This window comes from Littorina saxatilis, linkage group LG8, assembly GCF_037325665.1.
Source record: "Littorina saxatilis isolate snail1 linkage group LG8, US_GU_Lsax_2.0, whole genome shotgun sequence".
Classification (NCBI taxonomy): Eukaryota; Metazoa; Mollusca; class Gastropoda; order Littorinimorpha; family Littorinidae; genus Littorina; species Littorina saxatilis.
Genome location: NC_090252.1, coordinates 51,300,281 through 51,319,684, shown reverse-complemented (window position 1 = coordinate 51,319,684; position 19,404 = coordinate 51,300,281). Strand labels below are relative to the sequence as shown.

Sequence of the window (19,404 nt, the reverse complement as noted above, 5' to 3'; positions counted from 1 at the left end):
GTTGCATCCTTCACCAATGGATGTTTTCTCTATAAAGAAGAAGGAGAGAAGGATGAGGAAATTTTACTGACAGGGCACCTTGTTGCAAGCATTCGAAATGAAATGACAGACGTAAAATACTGAAGTAAAATACTGAAAACGTAGACATACCTGCAAATGAACCTTCAAGTTGTAGGAAGAGGTTTTTCCACACGAGAACACTTTCGCAGGAGCGCAACCCAACAAGCATTTAAATAAAAACTTGTCTTCCTTCTCCTCGATGAAAGCAAAGCTTGCTAAAACATTATCCAAAAAACTCGGTAATACACGTCCGGCTGCCATCGTTTGCTCTTGAGAATGAAGTGTGAACTGAGTGTGAATGATCGATCGCTCATTGAGTAGGCCTATCGCGATTCAAAACAATGTAACTTCCGGTGTAACTTCCGGTGAGTATTCGCCGAAAACACTCGTTAGCAGCTCATAAATCTGTGACCACGCGATCAACACAAATGTCCCTAAAAGATTACACATGTAGCGGAATTTGTAGCGCAAAATCGCTATTCGCTACAAAAAAATAAGTAGCGCCGCTACTATTTCGCTACTTTTACAACTTTCGAAAAAAAAAGTAGTTTACCGCTATTCGCTACTTTTTTTTGTAGCGGCGCTACATTTTGTAGCGGAAAGTTCCGCTACATCACAACCCTGCATCGCATCACTTTTAATACAGCCAGTCGCACTCAAACACACACACACACACACACACACACACATACACACACACACACACACACACACACACACACACACACACACACTCACACACACACATACACAAACACATTCAAAATACATGTACACGTTTTACGCCTCTTTGGAGAGGTTGAGTCGTGCACGACCAGCGTCATCCAAATAGGGGTATAAACACAGCAAAACTCACTCATAATCTCAATTTACATGACCCATTGTGAATTACAAATCGTTCTAAAGTCATTTATTTACCAAAGTATAACACGAATTTGAAAGAAATTCTCCAAACAAATTAAAGATCAATTAGAAAAAAACACAGTAAACACCAAGTTCCAAAGACTTTCGGGCCACGCCCTTCTTCAGTGAAATGAATGAGAATGTAAGTAAACAATGACCAATGACGTAAAATTCTTGATTAAAAAAAAGAAAAAAATCGTCACAGCCAAACGTCATAAGTTTCGTTCTCTGTCTCAAATTAAAGATCAGACACATTTACACGTTCGATCGTCGTATGAACCCCGCAAGTTATTCCGTCGTCACTTCAAACGACAGAAGAAACAAAGTGATTGTGACAACATTAAAAGCTGTTTTATTCTGTCAAAGTACTCAAGGCAGGAAAAAAAGTATTTCGCGTGCAACATTTTCTTGCTTCGTTTGTTTATATTAACAAGCCAATCATGAAAGCCGTTCCATGAGTGCTACGAACACTTCTCAACATTTATTTTTGAAAATGTTGGTTCTGACAAAACGCAACGTGTCTTAACGACTCCTTCCAAATGAAACCGTTGATAATGTAATGCTTGTTTGTCTTGCAATACAACACGACACGCCTGTATCTCTATTGACGGTTCCTCTGTCCGGTGAAAAATATACTACATGTATTATAATTATGATTAATTTAGTATCCATGCAGCTATTGAACGCTTTGCTGATCTGAGTGCCAGTGCTGTTAATTGCTGAAGAGCCTTCACGTGTTAGAACATTGATCAAGTCTATTTGACCTTTTCTGTCATATATTATCTCCTGAGGAGTGTGCACTTGAGAGACAAATCAGCAGAGTCATGTTTTCTCAAAACCATAATATGGTTATAAAACACACACACACACACACACACACACACACACACACCACACTCATGCACCTAATTTATAAATAGCACACATAAAGTTCCGGCAAGTCTAAAGTGACGTAAGGTTAATTTCATCCATTAGTCATGTTAGGTGTCTCTTAAAACAAAAGGCACTCAGCATATTATCGATAGAAAGCAAAAACAAAAACAAACTCACTCGTTGTTCTCGTTGGCTCCGACGTTGGTGCAGTCTCAGCTGAAAATAATAAGAATTTCAACTACATGCACAAAGGAACAATTTTGTGGTTCTGTGGTACAAAATGTGTTTGCAACATTTGAGCCCCACATACCCCACTCACACCCCGACATAATTATGTAGAACCGCTTCCAGTAATAGTGCATTTATGACAAAGTCAACTTTTGTTTAGGGCAGTCCTTATTTTAGCCCGATGTTGACTTCTCGAAGACTCATAATGTCTTTTTACCAAAAATGTAGTGCCAACAATTCGTGCAGCCAATTGCGTGAAGTCGACTTCTTCCAACTAATTTGAGGCTTTGGAATTGAAGCATTTACCATCACTACTTTCCTATGAGTCACATACAAAACGCAACGACTTATTGGCTGCTATGTTAACACACTTAAGAACACATTGTTTTTGTCAGTAATCAACTAAGGCTTGTTCAACTGGTTGTTAGGCTCCTCGTCTAATGACATGTTGCCAACTTGATAGCACACTTCTGATTGTCAACAATTGAGGTGACTGATAATTTCTCTTGGCTTTCTGCCAGGTGGGCTGTGTACACCTCATACCTTGTTTTGCAAGGACTGAATGTTAACAGCATTAGTCATACAAGCCTCGCTATCTGAATACAAATACGTGTACACGTTTAACGCTTCTTCGGGGAGGTTGAGTCGAGCACGAACAGACCCATCAGATAAGGTGCATAAACACCGATGCGAAGGTTATTTGTTACCTTTCTCAGTCCGAATGCCAGTGTCCATACTTTAAAATATTTACAATAAGGTCTTTAACTAAAACAATAAGGTTATGAAAAGCTCATGTCACTTTACCACTTCATGGTGAGGTTAAGTCGTTCACAACCAGAACCAGCCAAATACATGTATAAACACCGCAAAATTCCCTCATCAACTGAATTTATATAAGCTGTACATGACCCATTGTGAATTACAAATCTTTCTATAGTCATTTGTTTACAAAAGTAAAACACGAGTTTTAATTAACTACTCCAAACAAATTACAGATCAGCGACATTTACACGTTTGATCGTTTTAAAAGTACTTTAAGGGGGAAAAGTGTGCAAGTCTTATTCATTCAGAAATGAACCCCGCTACAGTGAAGTCCGGATGTAGTGATAGACCCATATAGTGATAGTCCGGCTGTAGTAATAGAATTTCTGGGTCCCGGTCCCAGTTGTTCATGTTCTTTGTTAACTTAGTCCGGTTGTAGTGATATTTTTCAATCCGGATATAGTGATAGTCCGCTTGTAGTGATACTATTTTCAAGTCCCGGGGAAGCTAAAGTCCGGCTGTAGTGATAATGTTCGAGAGTAATCTCCCTTTACCAAAATGGCGAGCAAAAGCCAGCCACGCACTGTGCGTACCCTGAAGCGGAAAATTGATCTGACAATTCTTCATTTAACCCTTATTTCTAAGTGGCCCATCTCTCTCTCTCTCTAAAACACACACACACACACACACACACACGCACGCACGCACACGCACACACACACACACACACACACACACACACACACACACACACCAGCTGTTGAACTGCCAGGACGGGGGTAGGTTAACACAGGACATTTGCAAGCCTGACAAAGACGACAGAAGAAACGTCACAAAACGAAATCAATAGTGGTTCCAAAATCACCTTGTTACTGCCTTGAGGCTAGTTTACCAAATGTGCCGCCGCATGTAGCAATAAAAGCTTTGAAGATATCACAACTAAAAGCGATTGGCCGGATGTAGTAATACAACCTACAAAAATAGAACTATAACCGGACGTCCGGATGTAGTGATAAAACCTACAAAAATATCACTATAACCGGACGTCCGGATGTAGTGATAAAGCCTACAAAAATATCACTATAACCGGACGTCCTGGTGTAATGATAGTCCGGATGTAGTGATACAAAAATTTGGTCCCGAGGGCTATCACTACATCCGGACTTCACTGTAGTTATTTCCTCGTCACCTCAAACGACAGAAGGAAAAAAGTGATCATGAAAAAATTAAAAGCTGTGTTATCGTGTCAAAGCTAGGGCTCGAGGCAGGAAAACAATCTTGCGTGTGCAACAATTTCTTGCTCATTTTATTTATGTTCACAAAGCCAACTATGAAAGCCGTTTCATGAGTGCTACGAACAATTCTCAACATTTGTTCTTAACATTTTGGTTCTGGCAAAACGCAACTTGTCCCAACGACCCCTTGGAAATGAAAACATTGAGAACGTTGTTATGCCTGTTTACCTTGCAATACAATACGACACACCTGTATCTCTATTGACTGTTCCTCTGCCTGGTCAAAAATATACTATATATGATTAATTTAGTATTCAGCTATCAAACGCTTTGCTGAACTGTGTACTGGTGCTGTTTATATGCTGTAGAGCCTTCACATGTTAGAACATTGATCAAGTGTATTTGACGTTTGCTTTCATATTTAATCTCCAAAGGAGTGTGCACTTGAGACTCAAATCAGCAGAGTTATGTTTTCTTAAAACCTCTTTATGATTAAAAAACAAAACAAACCTAAACACAGCACTCATGCACATAATTTATAATTGTAATTCAATCAAGTTGGTGTTTTAATGAAACAGATCCTGTGATTGGTCAGAATGCCCCAACTCATAAAAAAATTACCGGTCATTAATTGTCGATTAACACTCGCTAAAAAAGCCATTAACAACCTGCTGGCGAGGCGCATTGATACAACCTCAACTTGTCTCGGTTAGCTTTGAGGGTCATTTTACAAGTAGGAAATATGAAGGCCAACGAAATACCGAGACCATAAGATATGCGAAGTGATGACGTCGAATACGTGACGAATGTTGATGCATGAATTCTTCCGGACTAGGTCAGTCAATTCCAAAGATCGCTTTTGTGATGAACAGAATTTGTTTTAGAGTTTGCTGTCCAGACACCCGTCAGAAAAGAAGGGAAAATGTATGTGAAAGAAAAACTAAAACAGGAACAGAGTGACAAGATAGGAATACAGAGACATATTTCTTGGGACTTGACCCTTGCAGGAAGGTGGACTGAAAGTAGTGTGTGAACAGAACAGAACCAATTCTGTCTGTTTACAACCGCATGAAAGCAGGAAAGAGATCGTCGTCAGATTGAATTACAATAACATTAACATGCTTCCATTTGAAACTTCTCGGTCGTCATCGTGGATTGACGCCCTCCCAAAGCCTAATTGAAGTCCTCCGTCGCTTCGCTCCGTCGCCGGGCTTCAATTTGCTTTGGTCGGGCGTCAATCCACGATGACGACCGAGAAGTTTCAAATGAAAGCATGTTAATGTGTAATTAGCACACACGTACAGTTCCGGCTTGTCTACAGTGACGTAAGACGAATTATCTCATCCATTAGTCATGTTAGGTGTCTCTTAAGCTGAGCATACTATCAATAGAAAGCAAACATAAAAAGCAGCTTACTGGTTGTTCTTGGCCCCGACGTTGGTGCGGTCTCAGCTGAAAATAAAAACAAATTCAACTAAATGCACAATGGAACAATGTTGTGGTTCTGTGCTACAAAATGTGTTTGCAAAATGTGAGTCTCACATACCACATTCACACCCCGACAGATACAGAACCACTTCCAGTAAAAGTGCATCAATGACAAAGTCAACTTTTGTGTAGGGCAGTCCTTAATTGAGCCCGATGTTGACTTCTCGTAGAGACTCATAAGGTCTTATTACCAAACAATTCGTGAGAAACATTCTTGCAGCCAGCTTCGTGAAGTCGACTTCTTCCAACAAATTTGAAGCTTAGGAATTGAAGCATTTAACCATCACTACTTTCCCATGAGTCACATACAAAAAAGCAACGACTTACTGGATACTACCAGGGCAAAATGGGAATTAGGCGCAAACTGATATCAGGATATTATAATTCAAAATGTAATTATCCAACATTTTCAACAGAACATTCCCACTCTGAACAGAAAACTATCCGGGCGGCTGAGTTAGTGTGTGTCAATATGCAGGGATGATCTTGATGATATGATACTGAGTCGCTTATTTAACGTCAATCTGTAAACATTGGCGACACACACATATATGCGCGCTCACTCAATTTCCCTTAAATGTACATTGAGTATGACTTTATCCCAGGTAAAATCCTTGATAAATCTATCTTGATTTGCAAGATGGTTTACACTGCAAAGTTTCTAACATCGATAACATCTAAGAAAACAGGCCCGAAGATAGCTTCCAAAATTATAAGTGTGCTATAATATTCTGCGTTACAACTCAGGAGGACTGCTTTCACTCTCTTTGTGAGAGTTTAATTAGGTGACTTTCCTTGATGCGTAGACGTTGCCAGACGATGTCTCTGCCAGATGTGTGTGTGTGTGTGCGTGTGTGTGTGTGTGTGTTAGTGTGTGTGTGTGTGTGTGTGTGTGTGTGTGTGTGTGTGTGTGTGTGATCCGAGCAGAACAAATGTGTCAATCACTTACATGGTCCCGTGACGTTGATGTCTTTGATGATTGGCGGTTTGAAGGAATATTCGTCCTCAGGCTCAAAAACAACTACGCACCGATATTCCCGAGTATCCCCTTCCTGCAGATCCGTAATGAGCACACGTCCAGCCACAGACGATGGTGAATTTGCTTCTTTAAAGCTGCACGCTGCGAAGGCAGAGCTTGTTGTACACGTTTCTCCATCCTTTTTGGACAACGATACTAAATTTGTCGAGTTGTCTCTTTTGTCAAATATCTTCAAGGCTTTTACATCGCCATTGGCACGACATTCCACTTCACGAATGTTCGCGAATCCTCGAAATAATCCTTCCTTGAACTGTACTGAAAAAAAGGAAAAGGAACACACACATACAATGATAATCAAAACACGCTTTGTATTCGTGAGATCACTAACACAAGGTAACTTTCCAACAAAAAATAACGTTGAAAGATATATGAACTCAGATCAAAACCAATGAGTGAATAATCACAAATTCGTGTAAAGCAAAATGAAAACATTTGATCAATCTGTCCGATTCACAAAATGAAACGTGACGCACATTATTGTTCTTTTTACCGGGACTAGAAAATCACGAGCTAGCCCAAACCCTGCAAACCACCTGAACCTAATCCAAGCGGAGCGCGGGCGAAGCCCGCGCGTAGCGAGGTAGTTTTTTTTTTCATCTCCCAGCACTGAAAATTTTTTGGCCAAGTGGTGTCTGTCTGGACATTGTTCTAGAATTCATCTTTTAGCACAATATTAGCGACACTGTTTGGACAATTCTATTAAAATTAGGCGTACAAACTGATTTTGTTTCGGGGAATCCTCTCAGAGGATCAGAATTTTCATATATCATCGGAAGCTGTTACAACGGGAAAATGTGAAACTTTTGTCACTTTTTAACATGGAATTTCATCTTTGAGCGTTTCAAGCGGACTTTAATAAAATAGTTATTTGCGAATTAAGCAGCGGAAGACACTCACCGGTTCAACATGTGTATGGTCATTAAACCTCAAAACATTTCAGTAAGTGGTTTAGACAAACACCTCCGCCATGTGAGGGTGACTGGTTTGTAGCTGAAGAGTTTTTTTCTAAAGTGTGTTCTAAATACAAATGACGTACTGGTAATGATGTAATGAGTTGTTCTAATCTTGTTCTTGGAACTCTTGCTGTTCCAAGCTTGTTCTTAGCAAGTCTTGGTGACGAGAACAAAGACTATCAATGAAATCTTTAGAAATAACCTCTGACAACGACGACGATGACGACGACGACGACGATAACAACAACAACAACAAATGACATCGACGACGACGACGACAACAACAACAACAACAACAACAACAACAACAACAACAACAACAACAACAACAACAAAAACAACAACACGAGAACAACAACAATCACGACAACGAACATGACAACAACAACACCAACAACTACGACGACAACTACAACGACTGGGTTATGATGACATCACCAATGATTTAAAGGCCGTTAAAAAATCGTTAAATCCTATTTCTTCACTGATTCTTATGAAATTTTAAAGGTAGGTTTGTTGTCCCCAACTTATTTTCACTCCATACTTTTCCAGAAGAAAAACATAATTTTGGCAGTTAAAAACCGTTAAAATTCAATTCTTCACCGATATTTATGAAATTTTGTGGGTAGGTTCGTTGTCCCCAACTGATTTTCACTCCATACTTTTCCAGAAGAAAAACATAATTTTGGCAGTTGAAAACCGTTACATTTAAATTTTCACCTATCTTTTTGAAATTTAGTGGGTGGCTCCGTTGTCCCAAACTGAATTTCAAGACAAACTATTCCAGTCAAAAAAACTTATTTTTGGCAGTTAAAAACCGTTAAGTCTCAATTCTACACCGATATTTATGACATTTTGTGGGTAGGTTTGTTGTCAGATTTGACATGATGGCAGAATTGAAAGTGTGAGATATCCTGATGTTTCACAATTTATGCTGCATAATTCAGCCCCATAGGCGCTTGAATTTTAGGTGGAGTTGGGTTTTTTTTCAGCCCAAACCAGTAACCCCCACATGGTTTTCATGTCCCTTTCTGAGAGACTTCAAGAAGTTTCAATTTGACGTCATGATTAGCCTGCCGCATTAGCAAGTATGAAAACACGTCATCGATGACACATTTTAAGACAGAGAGAGAGAGAGAGAGAGAGAGAGAGAGAGAGAGAGAGAGAGAGAGAGAGAGAGAGAGAGAGAGAGAGAGAGAGAGAGAGAGAGAGAGAGAGAGAGAGAGAGAGAGAGAGAGAGAGAGAGAGAGAATCATGTACACACAGATGGACGACTTCGCTTGGGGTATGTACTGCCCGGCAGTACACATCTACTTAATTTGAATAAAATGTAATTATCCTACATACGTGAGAGAGATCATTCATGAGCTTACAATGTCACACGCTTTCCTTCTTTGCCACTTCTAAAGCAAACGTGTGCAAGATTGTATGTAACACGCTTTGGAGCATGGCAAGAACGGATTCAAACTCGAAATCGTCCCTCCAAAAGCCCCAAAATGCACACACGACTTTCATTTCTCCTGCTGTTATCGTTTCTTTTCTTTACAAATTCGTCAACGCTGAGAATACTCAAAACTTGGAAAGTGGCTCGCTCACGAGGCCTGTTATAGTCTGAATCTAGAAGGACAGAGTTGTGAACATAGATGACAAAGATCCCGAAAAGAACAAACATTTCGCGAATGCACACACAGAAAGACGTCATGAAGAATCCGATGCTTCAAAAGATACAGACTGTGACGATGACTGTGACGTCATTCACATATACCGAGACGTCATTAATAGTTGTTTGGTCACTTCCGTCAAAAAGTAGATCTCTCCACAATGGCTGCTCCTGTGTTTAGGTTTGAGTACGCAAAACGTGTTTGTTCTCTCCTATGTTGAACCTGTGAGACATAAATGCTATTCCGACTTGGTCGTGTGACAGAGTTTTCTTCCACACTGACGGCTTCGTTAGACAATCAACTTAATAGCGTGTGGAAGAAAACGTCTGTCACACGACCAAGTCTGAATAGCAGGTACTATATATATCGTTCAATTCACACGTTAGTATATTGAGGTTGTGTCAAACTAGTGTGGCAGAGACCTGCTTTTGCATTACCCATAAAGCCAAAGTCACCGAAACAAACGTCATTCTGGGAAGGTTTAAAATAAACACGTCACACTATATATTGTATAGTGACGTTGTTTTGGTTTTACGTCAAAGAATGCACCAGGCTTTGGAATAGATCCAGGTTCCATAAGAAGCGTCTTCAGTTTATACGCGTCGACTCCGGGATGTTTGGAGCAAAAAGCAAGCAAGTACAGTATGTAGGATAAACAGAATACTGCATTGCTTGTTTTGTCGTACAAGATTTACACTCGCTGCTTTTTCCAATATTGAAATGCTCGCTTTCGCTCGCAGTTAAACATTTTAAAAAAGCAACTCGTGGAAATCTAGAAACATAGCAATTGCTTTACATGTAACAGATGTGCTGATTGGTGTGCAAAATAAGGATGGCTTAAAACGGGATAAGTATCTCAATTATTTAATTTTGATTGGAAAAATGGGAAAATGATGACACAACTGCCGGAGACGGAGATTGGACAAGCAAACGGAGATTAAGCAATTTAATGAATGATGATATTAATAATATCAATAATTATAATAATTATAATCAAAATGTTGATGATAATAATTATCATAATAAGAAGAAAAGACAAAGAAGAAAACACAATTTCACAGATAATTAAATTAATAATTATTTTGAAGTTATAAATGTGATTTAATAAAAGAACGAAAAGGTATTTAATAATGATTATTTAAAAATAAAATAGATTATAAATAATTAACAGAGAGTAAAAGAGTATAGAATTAAGTTGTTTGAATTTAAAAAAAATAGTTTTAAAGAAAAAAAATAATTGTAAGAAATATATAAAAAAAATATTTTAAAATTAGGTGTTTAGGTTAAAGCTGTTGTCATTTTATGTTTTGTTTTCCTTTTTATGAATTTGAATACCTATTTATTACCTAAGTATTGATTGAGATATTTTTCGATTTATTTATTGATTAATTTATTTTATTTTGCACGATTTAAATATATTTTGAAAAATGTGTGATGTTATGATAATAATGTAAAATAACATATTTTTGTAAGGAACGTAAATTAAGGCACCTCCGTTTGCAAGCCCTAATATCTCATAAGAAAAGCTGATTCGCATTTTAAAAAAAAAGTATTACACCTACTTAACCGGCTGATATGTTTCGAGCAGCGAACTGTTTCACACAAAAGCCTGCTCATACAAAATCTGACACTGGTGTGGTATAAGATTTGTTGATGATTTTTTGAAACTGGAGGACGTACGGTTCGAGATCGACACAGATTAGTGAAGCCCAATAGGCAGTAATTACGGAAAGTCTGGTTCGTTCCATTCCTAAAAGAAGAAGGCACAACGGATGACCAATGTGGTTGGTAGCGCATTAAAACACATGTCCCTAATTGGCTACTACTGCCAATCATGACGATGAATCTGAGAAAAAAAACACACAAAAACTCGTGGAAATCTGGTACGACAGAGCAAACCATGTACAGGGTGACCCCCAAAACAATGCAACCCTCGAAAATGCTAATAACTTCTGCATCTGTTGCCCGAATCACTTTAAATGTAGATGACATAAACTTCAGCCTATGCATGACCCTTTGTACTGAAAGTGTTCTGACTTGTGCAGATTACAAAATAATTGCCAAATTCGGCGAACGACTTAACAGAACGGGATTTGACAATTCTTACCTGATTTAAACCCTCCATACTTTTACCTTTTGGATTATCTGAATGTCTGAGTATACACAAACACCCCTTTCACTCTTTAGATCATTGGTGACCTGAAGAAAGAAGTTACAGCTAGGTTCAGGGCAATCCCTAGACAGGAAAGCTTTCGTGCCAATGACAAGTTCGGAGGTGTAATTTGGAACACATGAATTGGGTTAGTTTGGCTACCGCTCAATTGAGTCAAAAGCCGAATTTGGCAACTTATTTTGAAATTGCACAAAAGTCAGACCCGTTAAAATATAACACTGTCACCTCGTGGAAGGGTTGTGCAGTGGCTGAAGTTTATGTCCCCAACATATAAAGTGATTCGGTCAACCGATGTATATACGTTATTAGCATTTCTGAGGGTTGCATTTGTGGGGGTCACCCTGTAGTATTCTCTATTTTCTTGATACTCTTGGTTGCGCGACAATCACGTGACCCCTGTGAGATCATTTTTGATCCCAATATATAGCTATGTGAATTGCCATTAACGACAGAAAGTTTAAATGCAGTGACACAGACATGAAACTTATAGTTAAGGTACCATATTTCTGCTGCGTGTGTGTGTGTGTGCGTGTGTGTGTGTGTGTGTGTGTGTGTGTGTGTGTGTATGTGTGTGTGTGTGTGTGTGTGTCTGTGTCTGTGTGTGTGTGTGTGTGTGTCTGTAGGTCTGTCTGTGTGTGTGCTCGCGGGTAAAGTATAATGTTTAATCATTACTAGAAAGGAACAACTATATGATTTAGCAATGCGTGGTAGAAAAGATCAAACAAACAATTAAGCAAACGGGTAAACAGTCACAAATAAATAGAGTGTTTGTGTGTGCATGTATGTGTGGGCGTGTGTGTGTGCTTTACATACCGCTGGACAACAAGAAAGCAACTGACATTAACAAATCAGTGAAATCATGTTGAATATTAATCAAATTCTTATGTCTTCTGATACCTTCAACTGGATATTCAATGATTTACTTTTATGGAAAAGAATTCCCACATTGAAATTGCAAACAATTACATAAAGAATTACTCCTTCATTAAGAGAAAGTGAGAGGAAGACGCCAAACAAGTCAACGTTTAAAATCCAATAGAGAAATAGCTACCTACTCACCATCTTCATTCGGATTAGCATCGACGAGGTGGAGAGAGATAAAACACAGAATCAGCACGCAAACACACATTGTTCTATCATAACATCGAATCTTCATGTCCGCAACCACACAGTAAAAAACAAGGGTGTGACTTGCTCGACAGGGAAGTAACGTACTGACGGTATGAGCAAACCAGCAGATGTTACAAACATGTACGCGCCGATTATGAAGGAAGGAAGTAAAATGGCTTTTACGCACTTTGGTCGATCTGACACTATAGCACGCAATATTGCCAATTCATATGTTACGGAGATTTCCATTGGTCAATTAGGCAAAACTGAGCTCATTGTAAAAGTGATATCGACGACATTTCCGTCGATATCAGTTTTGATATCGACGACCTCTTTATTGCTTACCCACTTCAAAAACAAAGACACCTACAAACAAAATATATATATAATTATATGTACATGAAAATGTAATTATCCCAGAATTTATTTGAGCAAGTGACTAATTACTTTTTGCAAGAATAAGCATCTGGAAATACTGGAAAGTACAAGAAAAGAGTGAACAACAATAAATAATAATCAGAGGGAGGGATATGGAACAGCCAAAACTGAGACAACTACTAGTACTTTTGTAATTTCGACCAGAAGAAAAATATATATCAAATAATTTTAACTTTGACTGAAAATTTTCAAACATGTACCCCCAACATTGATGATTAAACATAAAACATGAAATGATTATTAAAAAAGAATAAGCAAAACCTAATGAAAGGGGCATAATCTGTTACATCTTTGAAGCAGACGCACTTTCCCAAATTGAAACGTGCCTTGCAGCCAAAGGTTTGCCGAATTTACCCAAGAGGAATTACTCTCCAAAGGGAACAAGCTGAACCCTGAAAACACCAAGGTAAGTTGCTTGAATAGATATGCTTTTGCACTTTACACAAAAAGTATTGTTGTTTCAAAATGTAGAAGTCACACATACAAGAAAATGAGTGAGTGACCAGTGGGAGACAGAGTGCTTACACAGTAACTGAAACAACATATTGCATCTCTCTCCTTATTCCCATTGTTTAGTAGACACTGTTGATGATTGCTTACTTTCCACGATGAAAGGTTTACAGACCAGTATTGTTTAAAATGTACATGCTGTACCATGTAAAACAGTCAACGAGAATGTAGCGTCCGTGGAAATATGTTTTTCTTATTATTATTATTGGTTCGAGTCAAGAACATATCCATATGTCAACTATCATGTAAGAGAAACAAAGTAATGATGATATAAATAGAACAAATCCCTATAAATATATATTGCTATTTCATATGTTACGTGGATTTCCATTGGTCAATTGGGCAAAACTGAGCTCATTGTAAAAGTGATATCGACGACATTTCCGTCGATATCAGTTTTGATATCGACGACCTCTTTATTGCTTCCCCACTTCAAAAACAAAAACACCTAAATTTAAAAACAAATATATATGAAAATGTAATGATCCCGGAATTTAGTTGAGCAAGTGACTAAAGACTTTTTCAAAGAAAAGACATTTTTAAATACTGAAAAGTACAAGAAAAGAGTGAATGAACAAAAAGAAATAATCAGAGGGAGGGATATGGAACAGCCAAAACTGAGACAAATACTTTTGTAATTTCTTTACAGTAAATACAAAATGTCCAGAGAATTAGCAATATATCTAACATTGACTGACTGTGTGACGATATCTTCTGCTATTGGTCTGTTTCGACAGTGATATCAAAATCTCGACCTCCGGTCTCGATTTTGATATCACTGTCTCAACAGACCATAGCAGAAGATATCATCACACAGTCCGTCAATATTGGGTAATATCAAAATACAGTTCCTTTACTTATTTCATGTGGGTCTCAATCTCATGAGGTCCATAATGACTGTGTTTCAGAAGGCAAATGAGGGTGCTGCCAAGATCTTCCGAGATTATCTGAAGCAACGCAAGCAAAAAGTGGACTACGAAAGCTTCATACCTGAGCAGCTCGATGAGGTCCTGGGCCATTTCTATCTGGGTGCGAGGACAATGCAAGGTGAAACGTACAGAGTGAAGTCTCTTTCTAGTCTCTGCTACTCCCTGAACAGGTACCTGAAAGCACCACCCCACATGAAGCGTTTTGACATCATACATGATCCATCTTTCCACGACTCTAGTGAGATCGAGCTACAAAGTAGCCATGCAAGAAGCAAAAGCAGAGGGCAAAGGCAACATCAGGCACACCCCAGTTGTATCTGAAAACCACAGGCGCGAGCTGTACACTTCCCTGCACTTGAACCCCAACACACCTGTGGGTCTGGCCAATAAAGTTCAGTTTGACGTCATACTTTACGTCCGCAGGCGGGCAAACGAGAAAATGTGAAACAATGACAAAATCAACGTTCTGTGTCAGACTCAGACAGAGTGGACGAGAACACAAACAGGAAATATGTGATGAAAATGGAAGACGAACTTACCCAAAACCACCGTGGTATGGATGACACTTTTGCTGCAGGTATGATGGTCGAGACAGGCGATCCAATGTATTGTCCAGTTCGAAGCTTCGAAAGGTACTTTTCCTTGCTGAACCCCAACACTGACTGACTGTGGCAATATCCTAAGTCGTCCTTTGCACTCGATGACCCATGCTGGTTACAAAATAAACCAGTTGGCGTCGGTACACGCAGGCACTTCATGCAGACAGTTTCAGCTGCCTGCTGCCTGGGTGTGCAGTATACAAACCACTCGATTCGGGCTACGGGCATCACCATTCTGGCAGAAAACAACTTTTCACCGGTGGACATCATGTCAGTCTCCGGACAGAGGAGCGTGAACAGCTTGCACACTACCAGCAAACTTCTAGAGCTAAAACGATGGTTATGGTTGGTGCAATAGCCGCCGACCTAATTCCTCCTACACAGTTATCGAGACTCAAAGGACCGTCCCGAAGAACAGCGACTGCAACCAGCCAAAGTGTCCAGGGCCTGTCTTCAAGCACACCTTCGAAGAGAATGATAGCAGGAGCTCCGATCCAAACCGGCGACTTGACCATGTGCGAAGCAGATATGCAGTCATTCTTCGCCGACGAAAATGCCCCAAAACATTTGTCATTGCCTTGGAACCAAACTGTTCAAGTTGGAGCCGTCGTCAATTCCGCTACACATACTGACAGACTCAGTCAAAGTTCCAGAACTGCAACTTCCAGGGAGCCACTTGGAGTTTTGCCTTTAACAAAAACTGATCCGAAAATCTGTCTCACATCATTTGAAATTCAAACTCGCGTTTCTGTTCCTTCGACGTATGCACACACAGTATACGCGCTAGAATAGGCGACTTACCTTGCGACATCTGCCTCAAATTGCGGGCATTTTTTGAGAGCTCTGTGAGAGGTTGCGTTTCAGTGCAGACAATTCGCCTTGAAAATGGTGAATTTGCACTGTGCAGCAGTGGGCTGCATCAATGCTAGCCGCAAGAATAATCCTAAAGTTCGTTCAAAGTACCCAATCATGGCCAGTACACAAAGAAAAGGCGATCGAGTTTTTTTTTTTTTAACACAAGCCAGAGAACTCCAGCGCTTGTAAAGTAGGTACGTCACAATATGCGTGGGCAGCAACGGATGTCAACACCGCCGAACTGATTCTCGATTTTTGCTCTCGGAATTCGGTTGGTTATTGGACGGTTCTTTTGTGTTTTCGTCGTTCATTGGATAGCATTGATTCACTTTCGATGACGTAGAGCACATATTTCTTCAGTGTTCCGCGCAAACACAGACAGAATAGCGCGACATTTTCAACTATGTCGTCTCGCGAGGAAAGACCGCGAACAATAGATATACCTTCACTGAACAGTTTTTATCCTTCTTTGGATATTGTAATCGCATGTGGTACTTTGATTATTTATATGATGTTTCCCAAAGTTTCAAGTCGATCATTGCTTTAACAGTACCTTTTTTTGCTCGACCCGTGGAACACGTCTTAACAGATAGCCGCCATTTCGCTAATCATGGAAGATGGCTAAAGCGTCGTCTGCTACTGACCGGTTTATTACAACCGAAGTAAAGTTAAAGATAGGAAGTAATTGCAACAGAATTTTGTTCTCACGAAATGTCATGAAGCATGGGTAACAAATCGTACATGAAGAAAGTAGAAAGATCTATACCTGTTTCCAAAACTGAATAATTAGCATGTGATGACGTCATGTCATGTTCGCCACAGACACTCAATATCAAAGCAAAAAGACTAAAATATATGTAAATGTTAAAAATTGTATATTAGAGATCTGAACTTTCTTTTGATACCTAATTTTACCAATTTTGATGACAAAATGTGAGAGTAACACTGACACCTAATTTTGGCTGAACAATGGTAAACACGGTTTCAATTTTTCTTCTTTACCTATATAACAAATTTTATTCATCGAAAAAATTATAACTCGGCTCAAAGTTAAACTAAAAAAGAACTGTATTTACCATAGTAATGCTGATGTTTTACTCTTTGAATTTATATATCGCAAACTATTAAGTAAAAAATAAATAAATTATGACATACTGTACCAATGTAAAGCGATGGCTGAATTCTCTTCGACGTCAAAATTACGTGCCATCCCGGTACTCCGTTGTCTGTTCAATAACTATATCAGCTGCAGTTTCTTGTATCCTGAATATTGTAATTTTCTTTCTTTGAGGTAATTTTGCAACTTTGATACTTGCAATCGCATTAACATTCTGCTGTTCGGTAGCCATTGTTTAGATCAGTGTTGTAGCGTATGGAAGGAACGATAACTCTTGAGAGCAAAATGTTTGCCCACAGGGAAGTGAACCTTCCTTACCTCTCGCACCGGAGAGCTAACCAAGCGGGGTATTGTGCAAGTTGGCTATTCGCTGTTCCATCAATTTCGTTTCGTATATTTTTTGTTATTATTGTTATAGTTCTTCGTTGTGAACATAATTTATTCTTGATAACATTGAAGTCAAAACGTCATGAAACGCTGTTTGCTTTCATATTAAAGTCTTTTTATCCTTTGTTTTCTTGTGTCTCAACCTGAATCCGTTATGGTGCAAGGGAGGTAACTACCTGACACAAAATGAACCACTCGGCATAATAGGTTGTCTCCCATACAACTTCTGTACATTCATTTTAAAATGTCCAGAAAATGGCAATAATTTATAACTAACATTGACGGAATTGAGTTTATTTTGTTTGGTATTGATAAATATTTTAAAAGTAGTACAGTGTTTGATTTTATAATATTACATACCAATTTTTGTATTTATAAGTGTAAGTATGCAAAAGTTGTTCCTACACTGGTTGCATTTAAAAGAGATTTGAGAAAAAAGATAGTTGGTAGAAGAATATTTAAGTAAAATTAATTTTACGTGTAATATATTTTTTCTGGAGTCAGTCAATCAATCAATCAATATGAGGCTTATATCGCGCGTATTCCGTGGGTAGGCTACAGTTCTAAGCGCAGGGATTTTTTATTTTTATTTTTTATTTTTTTTATTTGTATGCAATTTATATTGCGCACATATTCAAGGCGCAGGGATTTATTTATGCCGTGTGAGATGGAATTTTTTCACACAATACATCACGCATTCACATTGGCCAGCAGATCGCATATCCTACTTTTCACGGCCTATTATTCCAAGTGGTACCCATTTAAACCTCTGATATTGTCAAATCATTGATTGTTTGTTTTGATTGAACAAGATAAGGATATTCTATATGTTGATCGTTATAATGTTTTTTTAAAATTCAGATTAATAATTATGGAGAGAACAGAATAGTGTTGTTATGAGTAGTTGTATAAAATAATTAAATAGAAAGATAAGAAAGGAGACGAGGATTATGTTTATACTACATTGGGGTGTGCACGTTAAAGATCCCACGATTGACAAAAGGGTCTTTCCTGGCAAAATTGTATAGGCATAGATAAAAATGTCCACCAAAATACCCGTGTGACTTGGAATAATAGGCCGTGACAAGTAGGATATGCGCCGAAATGGCTGCGATCTGCTGGCCGATGTGAATGCGTGATGTATTGTGTAAACAATTCCATCTCACACGGCATAAATAAATCCCTGCGCCTTGAATATGTGCGCGATATAAATTGCATAAAATAAAAATAAAAATAAATAAATCCCTGCGCTTAGAACTGTACCCACGGAATACGCGCGATATAAGCTTCATATTGATTGATTGATTGATTGATAATTTAGAAATGTATTGAATATGGGCTATGTAATTGTACGTTTTATTGTGCCTTCCTGTTTTGTTTTGTTTTGTTGTTTTTTTGAAGATGCATATATAGCATAGTCTTGTATGTCTGATATTATTTGATGTTGATGTCTGATGTTGTTGTCATGTTGACAGTTGAATGAGCATTGTTTTAAATGCTCTGTACCAAAGATAGAATTAATTTGTTGACCAATACTATGCACCATATAACCACTTAAGACATCAGCGCAAATAAACATATAACGTATCTCTTTGTCAATGAAAGCAGTCACTCTTATACCGCTGACCTACTGTGTTTGCTTTCTGATGCAAACAAAGAGACCAGCTCTTCATACCATTAAGACAGTGTCACAGTCACCAAGATAAAAAGTACACAGAGACTATCTTGTGGTTGAGAACACATCAATCCCACTCAAACACTTCACAACACTGATTTAAGGAAGAAACTTTACACTCGCTTTTTTCCCGCAATTATTATTCGGATGGTTGAGACGACTTGCAACGTTTTTCCTTCCCTTAAATATGAACTATATTTCCTAAAGTTTAAACACACACCAGGATGATATTTGTATTTTATTTAGGTCTCTGGCGTGTCATAGGCAGCCTACTTTCACAGGCATAAGGAAAAGCGCATAAAAAGCCCTCGCATTCCGTTGAAGTTGCATATGCCAAGTCTGATTAGGGTGAACAATATTTGCCTCAGTTCGCGGGTCATGAAAAACGCGAGCTGCAGCAAATCTGTCA

At 38.7% G+C, this 19,404-nt stretch overlaps 2 protein-coding genes across 2 annotated transcripts in view; both read right to left on the bottom strand.

Annotated features, from left to right (window-relative positions):
- LOC138973793 (uncharacterized) overlaps positions 1-12,630 on the bottom strand; it is a 68,235-nt gene extending 55,605 nt beyond the window's left edge. Inside the window, exons 1-3 of the mRNA XM_070346500.1 lie at positions 12,435-12,630; positions 6,499-6,843; positions 5,478-5,513 (exon numbers count right to left, since the gene is read on the bottom strand). Of these exons, the coding sequence (XP_070202601.1) occupies positions 5,478-5,513; positions 6,499-6,843; positions 12,435-12,531 (478 nt within the window). The 5' untranslated portion in view covers positions 12,532-12,630. The remainder of the gene's footprint in view (positions 1-5,477; positions 5,514-6,498; positions 6,844-12,434) is intronic.
- LOC138973794 (uncharacterized) overlaps positions 1-19,404 on the bottom strand; it is a 166,540-nt gene that overhangs the window by 55,802 nt on the left and 91,334 nt on the right. The window lies entirely within an intron of this gene.